The following is a 14,950-nucleotide window of genomic DNA, read 5'->3' on the forward strand; positions in this document are numbered from 1 at the left end:
TGGTTCTTAGCATCCAAGTTACGGATAGCATTTTGAATTTGGTGTGTGTTTCTAGTCCTCTTCCATGTCTGGATTTTGTTTTTAACATATTTTCTCATTTTCTGTTCTTGGTAAATTTGGGTAATCATTGAAAGGTATACTTTACTAAGCCATTTCTCTTTGCCAAACATTGTGTGTTGTTTCCAATGTTTTCTATATTTTAAAAGCTAAATAACTGATGAGTGTCTTTGAAAATAATTGGAGGGGGGAGTTGTACATCTTACATTTCTTTTTTTTTTTTAAGTTTTTGTTTTAACTCCAGTTAGTTAATGTACAGTGTAATGGTAGCTTCAGGTGTGCAATACAGTGATTCGCTGCCACTCCCATACAGTCCCCTGGGGCTCGTCACAACAAGTGCCCTCCTTAATCCCCATCACCTATTTCCCTCATCCCTCCCACCACCTCCCCCTTTTAACCATCATTTAAGAGTCTGTTTCTTGGTTTGCCTCTCTCTCTTTTTTCCCCTCCCTTTGTTTGTTTGTTTTGTTTCTTAAAGTCCACATATGAATGAAATCATATGGTATTTGTCTTTCTATGACTGATGTATTTCACTAAGCGTTGTACTCCCTAGGTCCATCCATGTCATTGCCAATGGCAAGATTTCATTCTTTGTTATGGCTGAGTAATACTCCATTGTGTGTGTGCACGTGTGTGTATACATATATATGTGTATACATGTATATGCCTATGTATATATGTGTATGCATACACAAATTCTTGATCCGTTCATTTGTGGATGGATACTTGGGCTGCTTCCATAATTTGGCTATTTTAAATAATGATGCTTTAAACATCAGGGTGCATGTATCCCTTTGAATTATCCCTTTGAATTAGTATTTTTGTATTCTTTGGGTAGATGCCTAGTAATACAGTTGCTGGATCTTAGGGTAGTTCTATGTTTAACTTTTTGCAGTACCTCCATACTGTTTCCACAGTGGCTGCACTGCACCAGTTTGCATTCCCACCAACAGTGCCTGAGGGTTCCTTTCTCTCCACATTTTCACCAATGGCTTGTTGTTTTTTGAGTTTTTGATTTTAGCTATTCTGATAGGTGTAGGGTGTTATCTCTTTGGAGGTTTTTTGTTTTTGTTTTTGATTCTGTTTTTGTTTCTTTTTGGGCTCTCACACTTCACCTCCCTGGTGCAGCAGGCTAGATGGGCTGGTGGTATGCCCTCAGTGGACTGGAGAGTCCTCAGGATCCTACCTCAGCAAGGGAGCAGCACCGGCCATCACCTTCATTGAACTCTCATATAGTTTTGACTTGCGTTTACCTGTTGATCAGTGATGTTGAGCATCTTTTCATGTGTCTGTTGACCATCTGTATGTGTTTGTAGAAATGTCTATTCGTGTTTCTGCCCATGTTTTAAGTGGATTATTTGTTTTGGGGTTTTATAAGTTATTTTGGATAATAACCCTTTTTATTTATTTATTTTTTATTACTATTTTTTTTAATGTTTATTTATTTTCAAGAGACGGAGAGACAGAGAGTGAGCAGGGGATGGGCAGAGAGAGGAGTCACAGAATCCAAAGTAAGCTTCAGGCTCTGAGCTGTCAACAGAGCCTGATGCAGGGCTTGAACTCACGAGCTGTGAGGTTATGACCTGAGCTTAAGTTGGACACTTAACCAACTGAGCCTCCTAGATGCCCCTGGATAATAACCCTTTATCATAGATGTCATTTGCAAATACCTTCTCCCATTCCATAGATTGCCTTTTAGTTTTGTTGATTGTTTCTTTCACTGTGCAGATTTTTATTTTGATGTAGTCCTAGTAGTTTATTTTTGCTTTTGTTTCTCTTGACTCAGGAAACATATCTAGAAAGAATTTGCTACAGCAGATGTCAAAGAAGTTACTGCTGATTTTTATGATTTCAGGGTTCACATTTAGCTCTTTAATCCATTTTTAATTAATTTTTATATATGGTATAAGAAAGTGATCCAGTTTCATTCTTTCATATGTTGCTGTCCAGTTTTCCCAGTACCATTTTTAAAAAAATTTTTTTTCAACGTTTATTTATTTTGGGGACAGAGAGAGACAGAGCATGAATGGGGGAGGGTCAGAGAGAGAGGGAGACACAGAATCGGAAGCAGGCTCCAGGCTCTGAGCCATCAGCCCAGAGCCTGATGCGGGGCTCGAACTCACGGACCGCGAGATCGTGACCTGGCTGAAGTCGGACGCTTAACCGACTGCGCCACCCAGGCGCCCCCCCAGTACCATTTTTTGAAGAGACTGTGTTTTTTCTATTATATAGCTTTTTCTGCTTTTTTGAAGATTAATTGACCATATAGTTGTGGGTTCATGTCTGGTTTTCTGTTCTGTTCTATTGATCTATGTGTCTGTTTTTGTTCCGGTACCATAGTGTTTTGATTACTACTGCTTTGTAATATAACTTGAAGTCTGGAATTGTGATGCCTCCAGCTTCACTTTTCTTTTTCAAGATTGCTCTGGCTATTTAGAGTCTTTTGTGGTTCCATACAAATTTAAAATTTTTCTAGCTATGTGAAAATATGCTGTTGGTATTTTGATAGGGATTGTGTTAAATGTGTAGATTGCTTTGGGTGGTATAGACATTTTAGCAATATTTGTTCTTCCAATCCATGAGAATGGAATGTCTTTACATTTCTTTGTGTCATCTTCAATTTCTTTCATCAGTGTTTTATAGTTTTCAGAGTATAGGTCTTTTTACCTTTTTGGTTAGGTCTATTTCTAGGTGTCTTACGGTTTTTGGTACAATTGTAAATGGAATTAATTCCTTAATTTCTCTTTCTGCTGCTTTATTTTTGGTGTATAGAAATGCAGCAGGTTTCTGTACATTGATTTTTGTATCCTGTGACTTCACCAAATTCATTCATGGTTCTAGTGGCTTTTTGGTACAGTCTTTCAGTTTTTCTATGTATAATATCATGTCATCTGCAGATAGTGCAAGTTTTACTTCCTCCTTGCCAATTTAGATTCCTTTTATTTCTTTTTGTTGTCTGATTGCTGTGGCTAGGACTTCCAGTACTATATTGAATAAAAATGGTGAGAGTGGACATCCCTGTCTTGTTCCTGACTGTAGAGGAAGAGCTCTCAGTTTTTCCCCATTGAGGATGATACTAGCTATTGGTTTTTCATGTATGGACTTAATTATGTTGAGGTATGTTCACTCCAGACCTACTTTGTTAAAAGATTTTATCACTAGTGGATGTTGTACTTTGACAAATGCCTTTTCTGCATCCACTGAAATGATCTATAACTTAAGTAGTATTAAGAATACTACAAAATTGTTTCCTAGGAGGACTGTATCACTATGTTTTACCATAATTTAGCTGACTTTTTTGCTTTTAACTTATAAAAATTTTTGTTTTCATTTAGTCCAACTATGTAAGTCTTTTTCTGTCTTCTAAGCTTAGAGTCCTCTATCCTCCAGTGATTTGACAAATACCCACTTTTAGTTTACCTTTTACCGATTTTTAACTCAACAGTATTATAAATAATTCTTCACTTCTCCATTGATTTGTGATACATTCATTATCATACATTACATTTATATGAGGTCTGTCTGAAGTCTACCTTGAGCTATCAGTTTTACTTTTGTTATGTGTGGGCAGAGTTAAGATCAAGAAAATATATTTGATGTGGACAAGAGTGGAAATGATAGTTCTCTGAAGGCTGTTGGAAAGTAAGTGAAAGGTTGAGAATAATGTTAGATTTGATGGTCATCAGCGCAGAAGTGTTCCTTCATCAGAAAGAATACATTATTGAGAAAGAAGGATTCCTCACTGATGGGACTAATGAAAGGAGCAGAAAATAGGCTGGAGGAGAACGATGACAGAAACAGGAGTAGCCTGTCTGGTGTTTGTGTTTCAGGACATAATGGCATAATGCCATTTAAAACAAAAAGCAGAAATGTGAATTATTTCTGGTTTGAGATCAGATCATTAATTTAGTTATCCATTTTGTGTAGAAAGACAAGTGCACACTCTGTCTTGGCCGACACAGAGAACTGCAGCTTCTTATCAATTAAGTGTTACCGTTGCTTAAGGAGACAAGTGTTCAGAATTGCTCCAGAAAATGATCACCCAGGTGACAGTTACTTGAAAATGTAGGAATCAGAGAGTGATATTTGGAGTTAAGCCTAAAGCTTTCTCTGCCTATTCCCTTAAGAGTTGAAAGGCACTTTCTTGTAGCTGGGAAAAAAACTGCACAAAAAAGTACTTTTGTTTCAATGATGAAAAAATTAATGTGCTTTTTAAAACTCTCATTTAAATTTTTTTAAATTTTCATTTAATATTTCATTAAAAAATATTTTATCTGCTATTATGTAGGCTAAAAGTATATATTTAATATTTTTGTTTTTATAAAGTTGTATTTTTATTTGTGTTCTTAATGTTTTATATTTGAATGTATTAAATAAGTAATAGTTTAAAAAATAAATTCCCAGGCTTTTAAATTAAATACCAGTGTATCATTTTGCTCCAGTGATGGCTGGTGTTTATTCATGATATTACTGAGTTGAGAATTTCAAAAGAGCATTTTAGAAGTTTTAAAATGTGATACAGATCATGGAGAAAGAGAACACAAAATAAAACCATTTGACTTGGCACAGAAGATGGTTGTTGGATTTCAAAGCACAATTTCTCAACACAGTGGAGATAAAGGCCAAAGTACAAAACAGAGATTATGGAAGTAATTCATGAGGGTGGGGAAGTAGTGATCAAAGCCACTTGTTGGAAAAGCAGAACTTTGCAAGAAGGGATGTAAATAATGTGTAGGTAAGTGATATAGGTAAGATAAAGTATTTGAAAGGAGGAAGACTTTTCTGTGTATTGGAGACAAAGAGAACAGAGCCAATGGTGGAAACGTTAAAGATGTTAGAAAGAAATTTTGTAATCTAGGAGGAAAAATGGAATTTATTCTGTTGCTGATTGGTAAGTAGTAATATAATCAAGAAAGTAGTGGCTATAATAGTAGCTCAAAGAAAAATAATTCCTAGATGTTTTCATTATTTCTAGTAGCCAGCTCTTGAATTTTTTCTTATATTGTAATATAAGCATATACTAAAGAATCATGTCCATTTTATGTTGATCCACTTTTTAAATTCTGCTGCTTCCATATGTGTTTGTGTCTCTTGGTTATCATTCTGAACTTAGTTCCTAAAGATGTAGACCCTAACCATGAAAATGTTATTCGGCACCAGTTATAATCTTGTGTGTAACTAGGTACCTCATTTCCAATTTATTTTAACACAGTTTTACTCTTCTACTTTCTACTTTAGGTTATAGCAATACGTCCTATTAGAAGGATTACACACATCCCAGGTGCCTTAGAAGATGAGGATGAGGATGAAGATCATGATGACATTGTCATGCTAGAGAAAAAAATACGAACATCCAGTATGCCAGAACAGGCCCACAAAGTCTGTGTCAAAGAGATAAAAAGGTAAATTGAAGCTAAAAAGAAGCTATTCATTCATTGGCACTTTCATTTTGCTTATTAATAAATATTAAAAATTATTGGTCATGGAAACTTGAAACTGCTTCTTTGGATCACAAACTGAAAGCTGAGTTATTTGTTTTATATTCTTTGATCTTTCTCCTTTTCTTATATTTAGTATAGTCATAAACCACCACTCATTTTATCTTTCCTTTGTCAATTCTTATCTTTCATGGTTTTCCAAATTGTCAGATTAGAGCTGTGATCTGTAGAATCTTCAGGTTATCCCTCTTCATTCCTCAACTGGAAACTGATTTTTAAAGGATTCTTAATACTCCTGAATTAACATCAACTTCCCTAATCTTTTTCTCAGTGGCTGAGTGTTAAGTGGTACATTGCTTCCACCTCATATGCTGTCAATATGATCACTATTGTTAACTGCTTTTTCATTGTCTTAAATATGGGCTGTGCTTTGTTTAGACACAATGTTCAATTGGCACTGTGCTCTTCACATGTCACTTTTTTCTTCTTTAGAAAGAAGATTGTAAACCCTAGAGGGCAGGGACTGTCAGTTTCTCTTTGCATAAGAAAGTACACAGAAACCTTGATGACATCATAGGGTACATGAATAATCTCAGGGGTAAATAGAAAACCAACTTTTTCCTTATGTACTTGAAACATTATAATTGTGTTGCATTTTCTTTTATTAGTGAATTATAATGAACCTAATTGAATGCTCAGTAACAAAAGATTGGACTCTGGGTTCACAGATAAGAAGATTAGTTGTAGTTGAGGGATATTTTATATTCACTGGCATTGGTTAATAAATGAGGAACATCTTTTGTGGGCAAAATACTTTGTTAAATACTGCATATATTATGGAAGTTGTATTTTTAGTTAAATATCTGATGTTAGCTTGTTTTTACAAGATAATTTTATTTCTGATTCCAAAAAAAGTAAATAATTATTGTGTTATGCATGATTAGGCACTTAACTCTTACTGTGAGAAGTAAATCAGGTAAGTGTGACTTGAGACTCCCCCTGCGAGATACTGATACTGATAAGGTTGAATTTCCAGGATAGAATCAGATACAGTGTTCCCTCCCCCACTTCCCCAGTTTGCAGGGATCTGTTTAATTTTGTTCCATAAGTACTTCACAAAACAAAATAACTAGTTTTTTTTTTAATGTTGCCAGATTTCTTAAATCAATTATTCATGATATATCTGACCCAGAAACGGAGATATATATGCTGGATTTTTGTGTTTTTTATGGAATTCTATGTTGTGTAACATTTTGCTATGTATTCTTTCCCCATAGACTCAAAAAAATGCCTCAGTCGATGCCAGAATATGCTCTGACTAGAAATTATTTAGAACTTATGGTGGAACTTCCTTGGAACAAAAGTACAACTGGTAAGCCAACAAAGTAACAGCCTTTGCAGTCTGATTGTCATTCAGAAAGCTCATGTAGATTCTATTGAAATATCATTGATTATCTTACTGTTACTGTAGTTCTAGATGTATTTAGGCAGTGAACTTGTGTCATCTAGGTCTTGGGACCAAACAGGAAAAGAAGGTGCTACATGAAAGTGCCTTTTGCCTGATTTTAGAGAAAATAGGATTTTCTATAAGAGTGATATAAGTGTTTCTCAATACCAATAGCCAATCAGAAGATAAACTTTTACATCTAAAGAAATAGTTACATATAGTTACGTACTAGAACAGTTGTACCATTTGGAATCTTATTTTTCTCATATAAAACCCTATTAAATTTAAACTCTTTTTATCCTTCTGTCCTTCGTTAGACCTGTTCTCTTTCCTGTGTATTTGCTATTTTATCTTGGGATGAGAAATACACTGTATTTAGATGCTCTATTGTTAAATTTACATACAAGGTCTGCTGAATTCAACAGTGGATTGATTACCTGAACTGCTGTTGGCATAGGAGTAGCTGTATGATTGACTTGTGAAAATTTAAAGATTTATTATCCTGGCTAGTAAAATTCTTACATTTAAAAAAGACGCTAGAGATTTTTTTAAATGTTAGCTCTAAAACACACATTTGTGCCCCCACATAAGATATGCTATACATGCCAGATTACAGGATGTTGAATTTTTAATATTAAAAAATACTTGCTTATTAACCTACAGAGGACCATTCTTTCTGGTATTGATAACTTAAAAAAAAATTTTCCCCTCAAAGAGGGCCCAGAATAAAGCACCTTTGTGTTAGATTAACTATGCCAGGACAATGTTAAGGTTAAAGTAGTTCCTTTCTTAATCATTTTTTTGGAAAGGATCGTCTAACACATTTTTAATGTGTATGGCTAGGTACTAAGATGAAATTGACCTAATCATCTTCCTTTTATTTTGACTACCCTTAGATTTCAATCATATTACAGTTCTTAGGTTCTTGTTGTAGAAAGCAGTTACATTCTGGGTTATGCTAATTATTCCTTCATGAATGCTCCGTAACTTTGTGTTTGTCCCATTCTCTAGATTTTGGGTTTTTTCCTAAGTTTTTCTCTCTGTTTGAATGTTTGTCTATAAAATTAAAAAGCTAATTCATCTTTGTTCTCTCTTAAATTCTGAGAATCTGTAAATTTTCACTAGATTAAATCAGGTTGCACTAGTGAACTATAGAAGAAATTTTTCAGAAGCAATTTTGCTTTACTTTCCAGTTTTATTGTGGTATAATTGATAAACAGTAAACTGTACATCTATAATATGTGCATTCTGATAAGTTTTCACATATGTATGTATCTGTAATACCATCACCGTAATTAAGATAGTGAACATACCCATCGCCTCCTAAATTTTCTCATGCTTCCCTAATTCCTCCCTCTCTCCCTCCTTTTCGTCCTCATCCCCAAACAACCACTATAGATCAGTTCATATTTTCAAAACTGTTACACACATGGAATGATATAGCATGTACTCGCTTTTTCTGATTCTTTCAGCATTAGAGGTTCATCCATGTTGCTGCATAGATTAATAATTTGTGTATGCGTTTATGTGTCAGGAACATTGAGGTTGTTTCCAGTTTTTTGGCTCCTATATATAGAGCTGTTATGTTACCATACTAATAAATTTATTTCTTATATCATATTTGCATAACAACATTGCCTTCTAGTTGAAAGTGCTTTACCAAACTGCAGCTAAATTTCTTGGTTTAATTCTTTTTTTTTTTTTTTTTTTTTAATTTTTTTTTTTTCAACATTTATTTTTGGGACAGAGAGAGACAGAGCATGAACGGGGGAGGGGCAGAGAGAGGGGGAGACACAGAATCGGAAACAGGCTCCAGGCTCTGAGCCATCAGCCCAGAGCCCGACGCGGGGCTCGAACTCACGGACCGCGAGATCGTGACCTAGCTGAAGTCGGACGCTTAACCGACTGCGCCACCCAGGCACCCCGGTTTAATTCTTAATTCAAAAACATTTTTTGTATTTTTTGGAAACTCCATAGTGAGATGAATGCCGGAGAGCATGGGGTCCCATTGAATCAGCCTCTCTTTGTGCCACATGATCAATTTGAGATCAGTTGTTGGTCTGGATCTAGCTGGGCTGTGGGGAGGTCCATTTTATTTCTGGTAAGCTTCTGTTCACTCGGTGCCTATTTTTTTAAGTGAAGTGGTCCTATTCTGTGAGATTTGGAGAGGGCTCTGCTGCCTGTTAGTTTAGACCTGGGAAAGACAGTTACATTTCAACTTTGTGTTATTTAACTGCTGCCGTTTTGTTTCACCTGCCAAGCTTCCATGTTGATATATATTTGATAGGTATTTGTCATTGATGCAGTCGCGACAATTTTCAAACCCTGCTATTTTTTCTTGACAGTAGGACGAGTGCACAGGCTGAAGAGCATCTAGATAACTTGGTAACCCTAGGGGCCTTATTTTGAAATTTTGGTATTCTCTCAGTAACATTTTTCTGTGCTTCAGGATTTATTTTAACTACTGACTTAGGAGAAATGCAGGGTGCATATAGTAGATATAGTATAATGGCCTGAATATTAAAATTGCAGATTTGATTAATTGTCATTAGTAGCTTAGTGAGTTGCTTGCAGCTTCCTCCCCTCTCCACTTGTCCTATTTAAAAACTGAACTTAATTAATAATCAGGAATTTTTACCAAGCTTATACAGTATAATTGTATAGGTTTCGGAGCAAAATGTTTATTTGAATACAAGAGTGCTGACTCCTTTACTGAAATAAACAAAATATAAAAATGGGACAAAGCTGTTATTATTTTCACAACTAGGGAAGGAGGCCACCCACATGCCAGAAACTCAAGAGAGTTTCTGCTGGATGTGTATTAGCATTAGAGATGCATAGCACTCATGTACCCCCACGTGAAAATACTTTTCATCTTTTAGTATTCCAGCAGAGAACTGAAGATGCATAAATTGTGGTAGAAAAGGAAGTGTGTTGTGGGGCGCCTGGGTGGCGTAGTCGGTTAAGCGTCCGACTTCAGCCAGGTCACGATCTTGCGGTCCGTGAGTTCGAGCCCCGCGTCGGGCTCTGGGCTGATGGCTCAGAGCCTGGAGCCTGTTTCCGATTCTGTGTCTCCTCTCTCTCTGCCTCTCGCCCGTTCATGCTCTGTCTCTCTCTGTCCCAAAAATAAATAAACGTTGAAAAAAAAAATTAAAAAAAAAAAAAGGAAGTGTGTTGAACTTTTAAACCATTTCTGTATGGAATTAGATTTAAATAATTATTATGAGTGTGGTTATAAAACCGTGAAAATGTCTTTCATAATTTTTGAAAGAGAAGCTTACCTAAATAGCAATCCTCAAAAGCAGAAAGGAAAGATTTGAAGGAAAGAAGTTTCCTAATTTTCCCATCTTGAATAGAAAGAGCCAGTAGATACTATTTAAGTCTTTCAGTTGTAAATAGAGAAATATATGTTCAGGTAAGTTTTAAATTTTTTACATGTATTATTACAAGTATTATTTTACATGTATTATTCAAAATAGGAAGCATGTATTCTGAGCCATTAAAAAGAATAATCAGAAAAAAACGTATCCTATATAGAAAAGACACAATAATTTATATAGCATAGAAATTGTCTTCCTTAAAAGTTTGAGGAACTTATGGGGCGCCTGGGTGACGCAGTCGGTTAAGCGTCCGACTTCAGCCAGGTCACGATCTCGCGGTCCGTGAGTTCGAGCCCCGCGTCAGGCTCTGGGCTGATGGCTCAGAGCCTGGAGCCTGTTTCCGATTCTGTGTCTCCCTCTCTCTCTGCCCCTCCCCCGTTCATGCTCTGTCTCTCTCTGTCCCAAAAATAAATAAAAAACGTTGAAAAAAAAAAAAAGTTTGAGGAACTTTTAAAAATTGTCTTTACTTGGCATGTTTCTTAGAAAAACTTCCTTCCGGGGCGCCTGGGTGGCGCAGTCGGTAAAGCGTCCGACTTCAGCCAGGTCATGATCTCGCGGTCTGTGAGTTCGAGCCCCGCGTCAGGCTCTGGGCTGATGGCTCAGAGCCTGGAGCCTGCTTCGGATTCTGTGTCTCCTTCTCTCTCTGCCCCTCCCCCATTCATGCTCTGTCTCTCTCTGTCTCAAAAATAAATAAATGTTAAAAAAAAAAAAAAAAATTTAAAAAAAAAAAAAAAAAAAAGAAAAAAAAAGAAAAACTTCCTTCAGAGTATCATCATTTTTTTCTAAATTGCATGGAATTCTGTTCTTAAACTAGTAAATGTTAATTAGGGGTGAGTGTTACATTATAACAAGTGACAAAATGGTACAAAATGACATTTTGATGGAAAGTTTTTCTTATGCATGGTGATGTAATAAATATATTGATAACATAATGTTAAACTTTTTTGCATAACTAAAATAAATACCACTGGGACTTAGTAGATTATTCTTAATAGATCTGATTTATTAGCATTTTAATATTTAGAGCTATACAAAATGGAATTGGTCTGAAGTTTTCTTTTGTGTTTGCTGTGGTAGGTTTTTAGAGTCTGGGTTAGCAGTGCCTAACAGTTGGAAAACTTCCTGTCATTTATTCATGTGTTCGTTAGTTGGAGTCTGAAGCTAGGAAAGGGGGAAGAAATTTTGTTTTTCCCTTTCCAAATCAGTCAGCCTGAAGTAAAAGCAACAGTACTGTAATTAAAATACATATATTACTGCTTAGCTAGGTTTTTCAGACTAACTTGGGAACCAAACCACCATTAAAGGCTTTTTTTTTTTTCCTCTGCAGGAAAAATGCAGAACAAGTTCCAAATAATGGATTGAAAGAGTAGGCTTGTGTGTGTTTTCTCTTTCCCAGCCTCTCCTCTCACCATCAGTATGATTATGCAGCCATGTATTACCCCTGGGTGTCATGCAGATGATGAATTCATGCTGGCATCCATGAGTATTTAATGATTTAATCTATAAGTATTTTAAGTAGTAAAGCACATCAGTAAACCTGATGAAAGCTTGGCTATAGAAACAAACCTAATTCATACCTTCCTGGTGAGACTGTGACAGTTCTTTACATCTTAATGTTTTGTTTTGTTTTTTTTTTTGATCCAGCATTTCTGTCTATAGAAGGTTAGTTGAAGGAAATAATTAGGGATATATGTGGGGATTTAATTACAAGGATGCACTGCAAAGCCTGTTTTATAACTGTAAACATTTGTAGATAACCTAAATGCTTAGCAATAGGGAATTATTTAAATGAGTATGGATAATTAAATAATAGAATATTATGTAACCAGTAAAGTATTACTAAAAAATACATTTGACACTGAAAGGTGTCTGTAATATATATTAAGTGAAAAAACAAAACTTGAAGGCATCATATACTCTCAGTTTGAAAAATCGGTCTGAAAGCACATATATACACATACACACACAAACACATACAACCTGCAAGAATACATACCAAAGTGAAGGTAGAGATGCTCTCTTGAAGATATGAGATTATGGGTAACTGTATTCATTTTTTTTTTTTAATTCGTGTCATTAGGTTTTCTAGAATGAGCATACATTACTTCTCTAATAAAAAAAAAAACTTTAAAAAAGAAGGAACAAATGCCAGCACAAATAGAATATGTAGAAATTATGTCTCCGTATAAATAATGTGTATCTAGAAAATTAAATGAGTATTAATTCCTTGAATTTTTAATTATGTAGTGCTTACTAGTTCTGTTGATACTAAATTCTCTTAAGCAAAAAAGCCAGGTCTCCCTGCAGACTCATGTAGAAAGATCCACTTCTGTTCTTGTCATGTTTATTTTCTAAAACATATTTTGACTCTTGTCAGCCTTGAAAGGAGTTCTTGCATTTAAAAATTCTATGTGCTGGGTGCCTGGGTGGCTCGTTTGGTTAAACCTCTGACTCTTGATTTCGTCTCAGGTCATGACCTCTTGGTTTGTGAGATTGAGCTCCCGGTTTGTGAGATTGAGCTCTGTGTCAGGTTCTGTGCTGATAGCGTGGAGCCTGCTTGGGATTCTCTCTCTCTGTCTCTCTGCTCCTCCCCTACTAGTGCATGTGTGCGTGCTCTCTTTCTCTCAAAATTAATAAATAAATATTGTTAAAATAAATAAATAAAAATTTTTAAGTATCTCAAGCATCTCAAAAAGTGCTTCTGTTGGGTTATTTGACAGACCGTCTGGACATTCGAGCAGCCCGGATTCTTCTGGATAATGATCACTATGCTATGGAAAAATTGAAGAAAAGAGTGCTGGAATACCTGGCTGTCAGACAGCTGAAAAACAACCTGAAGGGCCCCATTCTTTGCTTTGTTGGCCCTCCTGGAGTTGGTAAAACAAGTGTGGGAAGATCAGTGGCCAAGACTCTTGGTCGAGAGTTCCACAGGATTGCACTTGGAGGAGTGTGTGATCAGTCTGACATTCGAGGACACAGGTAAGATATTTCTCTCAGTTCAATCTCTGGTTCTCTGTTTTAATTGACTAGAGCCCCTCAAAAGCCAAGGCATAATATATGTATGTATATTTTTTTTCTCAAAGGGATATTTGTAATACCGTGGATCGAAAGGATATTTACAGTACTTACTTATGGTACATCTGTAGGACATTTATAGCTAACCTAGAGCCTCTACCATAATAGTATACCCAAACTAACCTTGGTAATTGTATGACAATGGATAGTGAGTCTCTGCCTCGGCTTTTCTGGAATCTCATTTGAGTGCAATTATAAATTAGTTATGGTTAGATATTACAGTGTTTTTTTGTTGTTTTTTTAATTTTTTTTTCAACTTTTTTTTATTTATTTTTGGGACAGAGAGAGACAGAGCACGAACGGGGGAGGGGCAGAGAGAGAGGGAGACACAGAATCGGAAACAGGCTCCAGGCTCTGAGCCATCAGCCCAGAGCCCGACGCGGGGCTCGAACTCACGGACCGTGAGATTGTGACCTGGCTGAAGTCGGACGCTCAACCGACTGCGCCACCCAGGCGCCCCGATATTACAGTGTTTTTACATGCACTTTGGCCCAGTAGCATTTCATAATGACCCTTAACTCTTAGAGTTTAAAAAATAAAGTACAACAGCTGGGGGAGGTAGGAGAAGGTACGAAATCTTTGATAACAAATTTATGTTTGCAGTTTAAACTCTTTAAGGAGGCTGGTTTTCAGTATACATATGAATAATGAGAAAGTTCAGGGTAATTATTAAGATGTGTCCTTGCATTTTTGGCCCTCTTTCTATAAAAATACATTAAACTGTGAGAACTGTGTCTGTGTATCTGACATTACTAGAATCAGATTTGCATGTTACGTTAATTGTTTTATGTTCTCTGTGGTCTCTGTTGCTCAGATTAGAAGATGCTTTGGGAAAGCATGAACTTCTGTTTCAAGGTTTAAGGGTTCCTAAGAGTTGCAAGTTGTGAGAAAACATATATACCTATAGTGTATGCATTTTAAAATGTAGAATATTTAGAAATGTAGAAATCATGAATGCTTATAAAAGAATATAATGTTGTATGCCTGAAACTAACATCAGTGATACCTCAATTTAAAAAAAAGTTTTTTAAATTTTTTATTTATTTTTGAGAGACAGAGTGCAAGCAGGGGAGGGGCAGAGAGAGAGGGAGATACAGAATCTGAAGCAGGCTCCAGGCTCCGAGCTGTTGGTACAGAGCCCATTGTGGGGCTCAAACTCACAAACTGCAAGATCATGATCTGAGCCAAAGTTGGACGCTTAACCGACTGAGCCACCCAGGTGCCCCCCTCCCCAAATTTTTTTTGAAGAATCTGCTTAACTTCCAATAGAAAGTTATTGAACTGAAGATAAAACTTCTCTCCTCAAGGTCATACCATCAGTCTTGAAGTTGTTAAAGCAATCTAAATTATAAATGAAGGCTTTGAAAAGCATGCCAGTGCAGGCAGTGAACAACTGCCAATGGCCAAGGGTAATTTAAATGCATATTTACAGTTTGGTGAATATGGATTAAAATTGGATTGTAGGGGAAAAAGAATATGATGCTTTTTATAATGTCTTGTTTTCCATTTGTCTTATTCACGAGATCATTGGCATTAGGCGAGGTGGAAAACAC

At 36.1% G+C, this 14,950-nt stretch overlaps 1 protein-coding gene across 3 annotated transcripts in view; it reads left to right on the forward strand.

The window, feature by feature from the left end:
* The window catches only part of LONP2 (lon peptidase 2, peroxisomal), a 105,262-nt gene that overhangs the window by 12,611 nt on the left and 77,701 nt on the right, over positions 1 to 14,950 (forward strand). For all 3 annotated transcript variants that reach the window (XM_023245149.2, XM_045046512.1, XM_003998012.5), the window contains exons 5-7: positions 5,296 to 5,459; positions 6,773 to 6,867; positions 13,043 to 13,301. In XM_023245149.2, coding sequence (XP_023100917.1) covers positions 5,296 to 5,459; positions 6,773 to 6,867; positions 13,043 to 13,301 — 518 coding nt within the window. The remainder of the gene's footprint in view (positions 1 to 5,295; positions 5,460 to 6,772; positions 6,868 to 13,042; positions 13,302 to 14,950) is intronic.

This window comes from Felis catus, chromosome E2, assembly GCF_018350175.1.
Source record: "Felis catus isolate Fca126 chromosome E2, F.catus_Fca126_mat1.0, whole genome shotgun sequence".
In the NCBI taxonomy this organism is placed as follows: Eukaryota; Metazoa; Chordata; class Mammalia; order Carnivora; family Felidae; genus Felis; species Felis catus.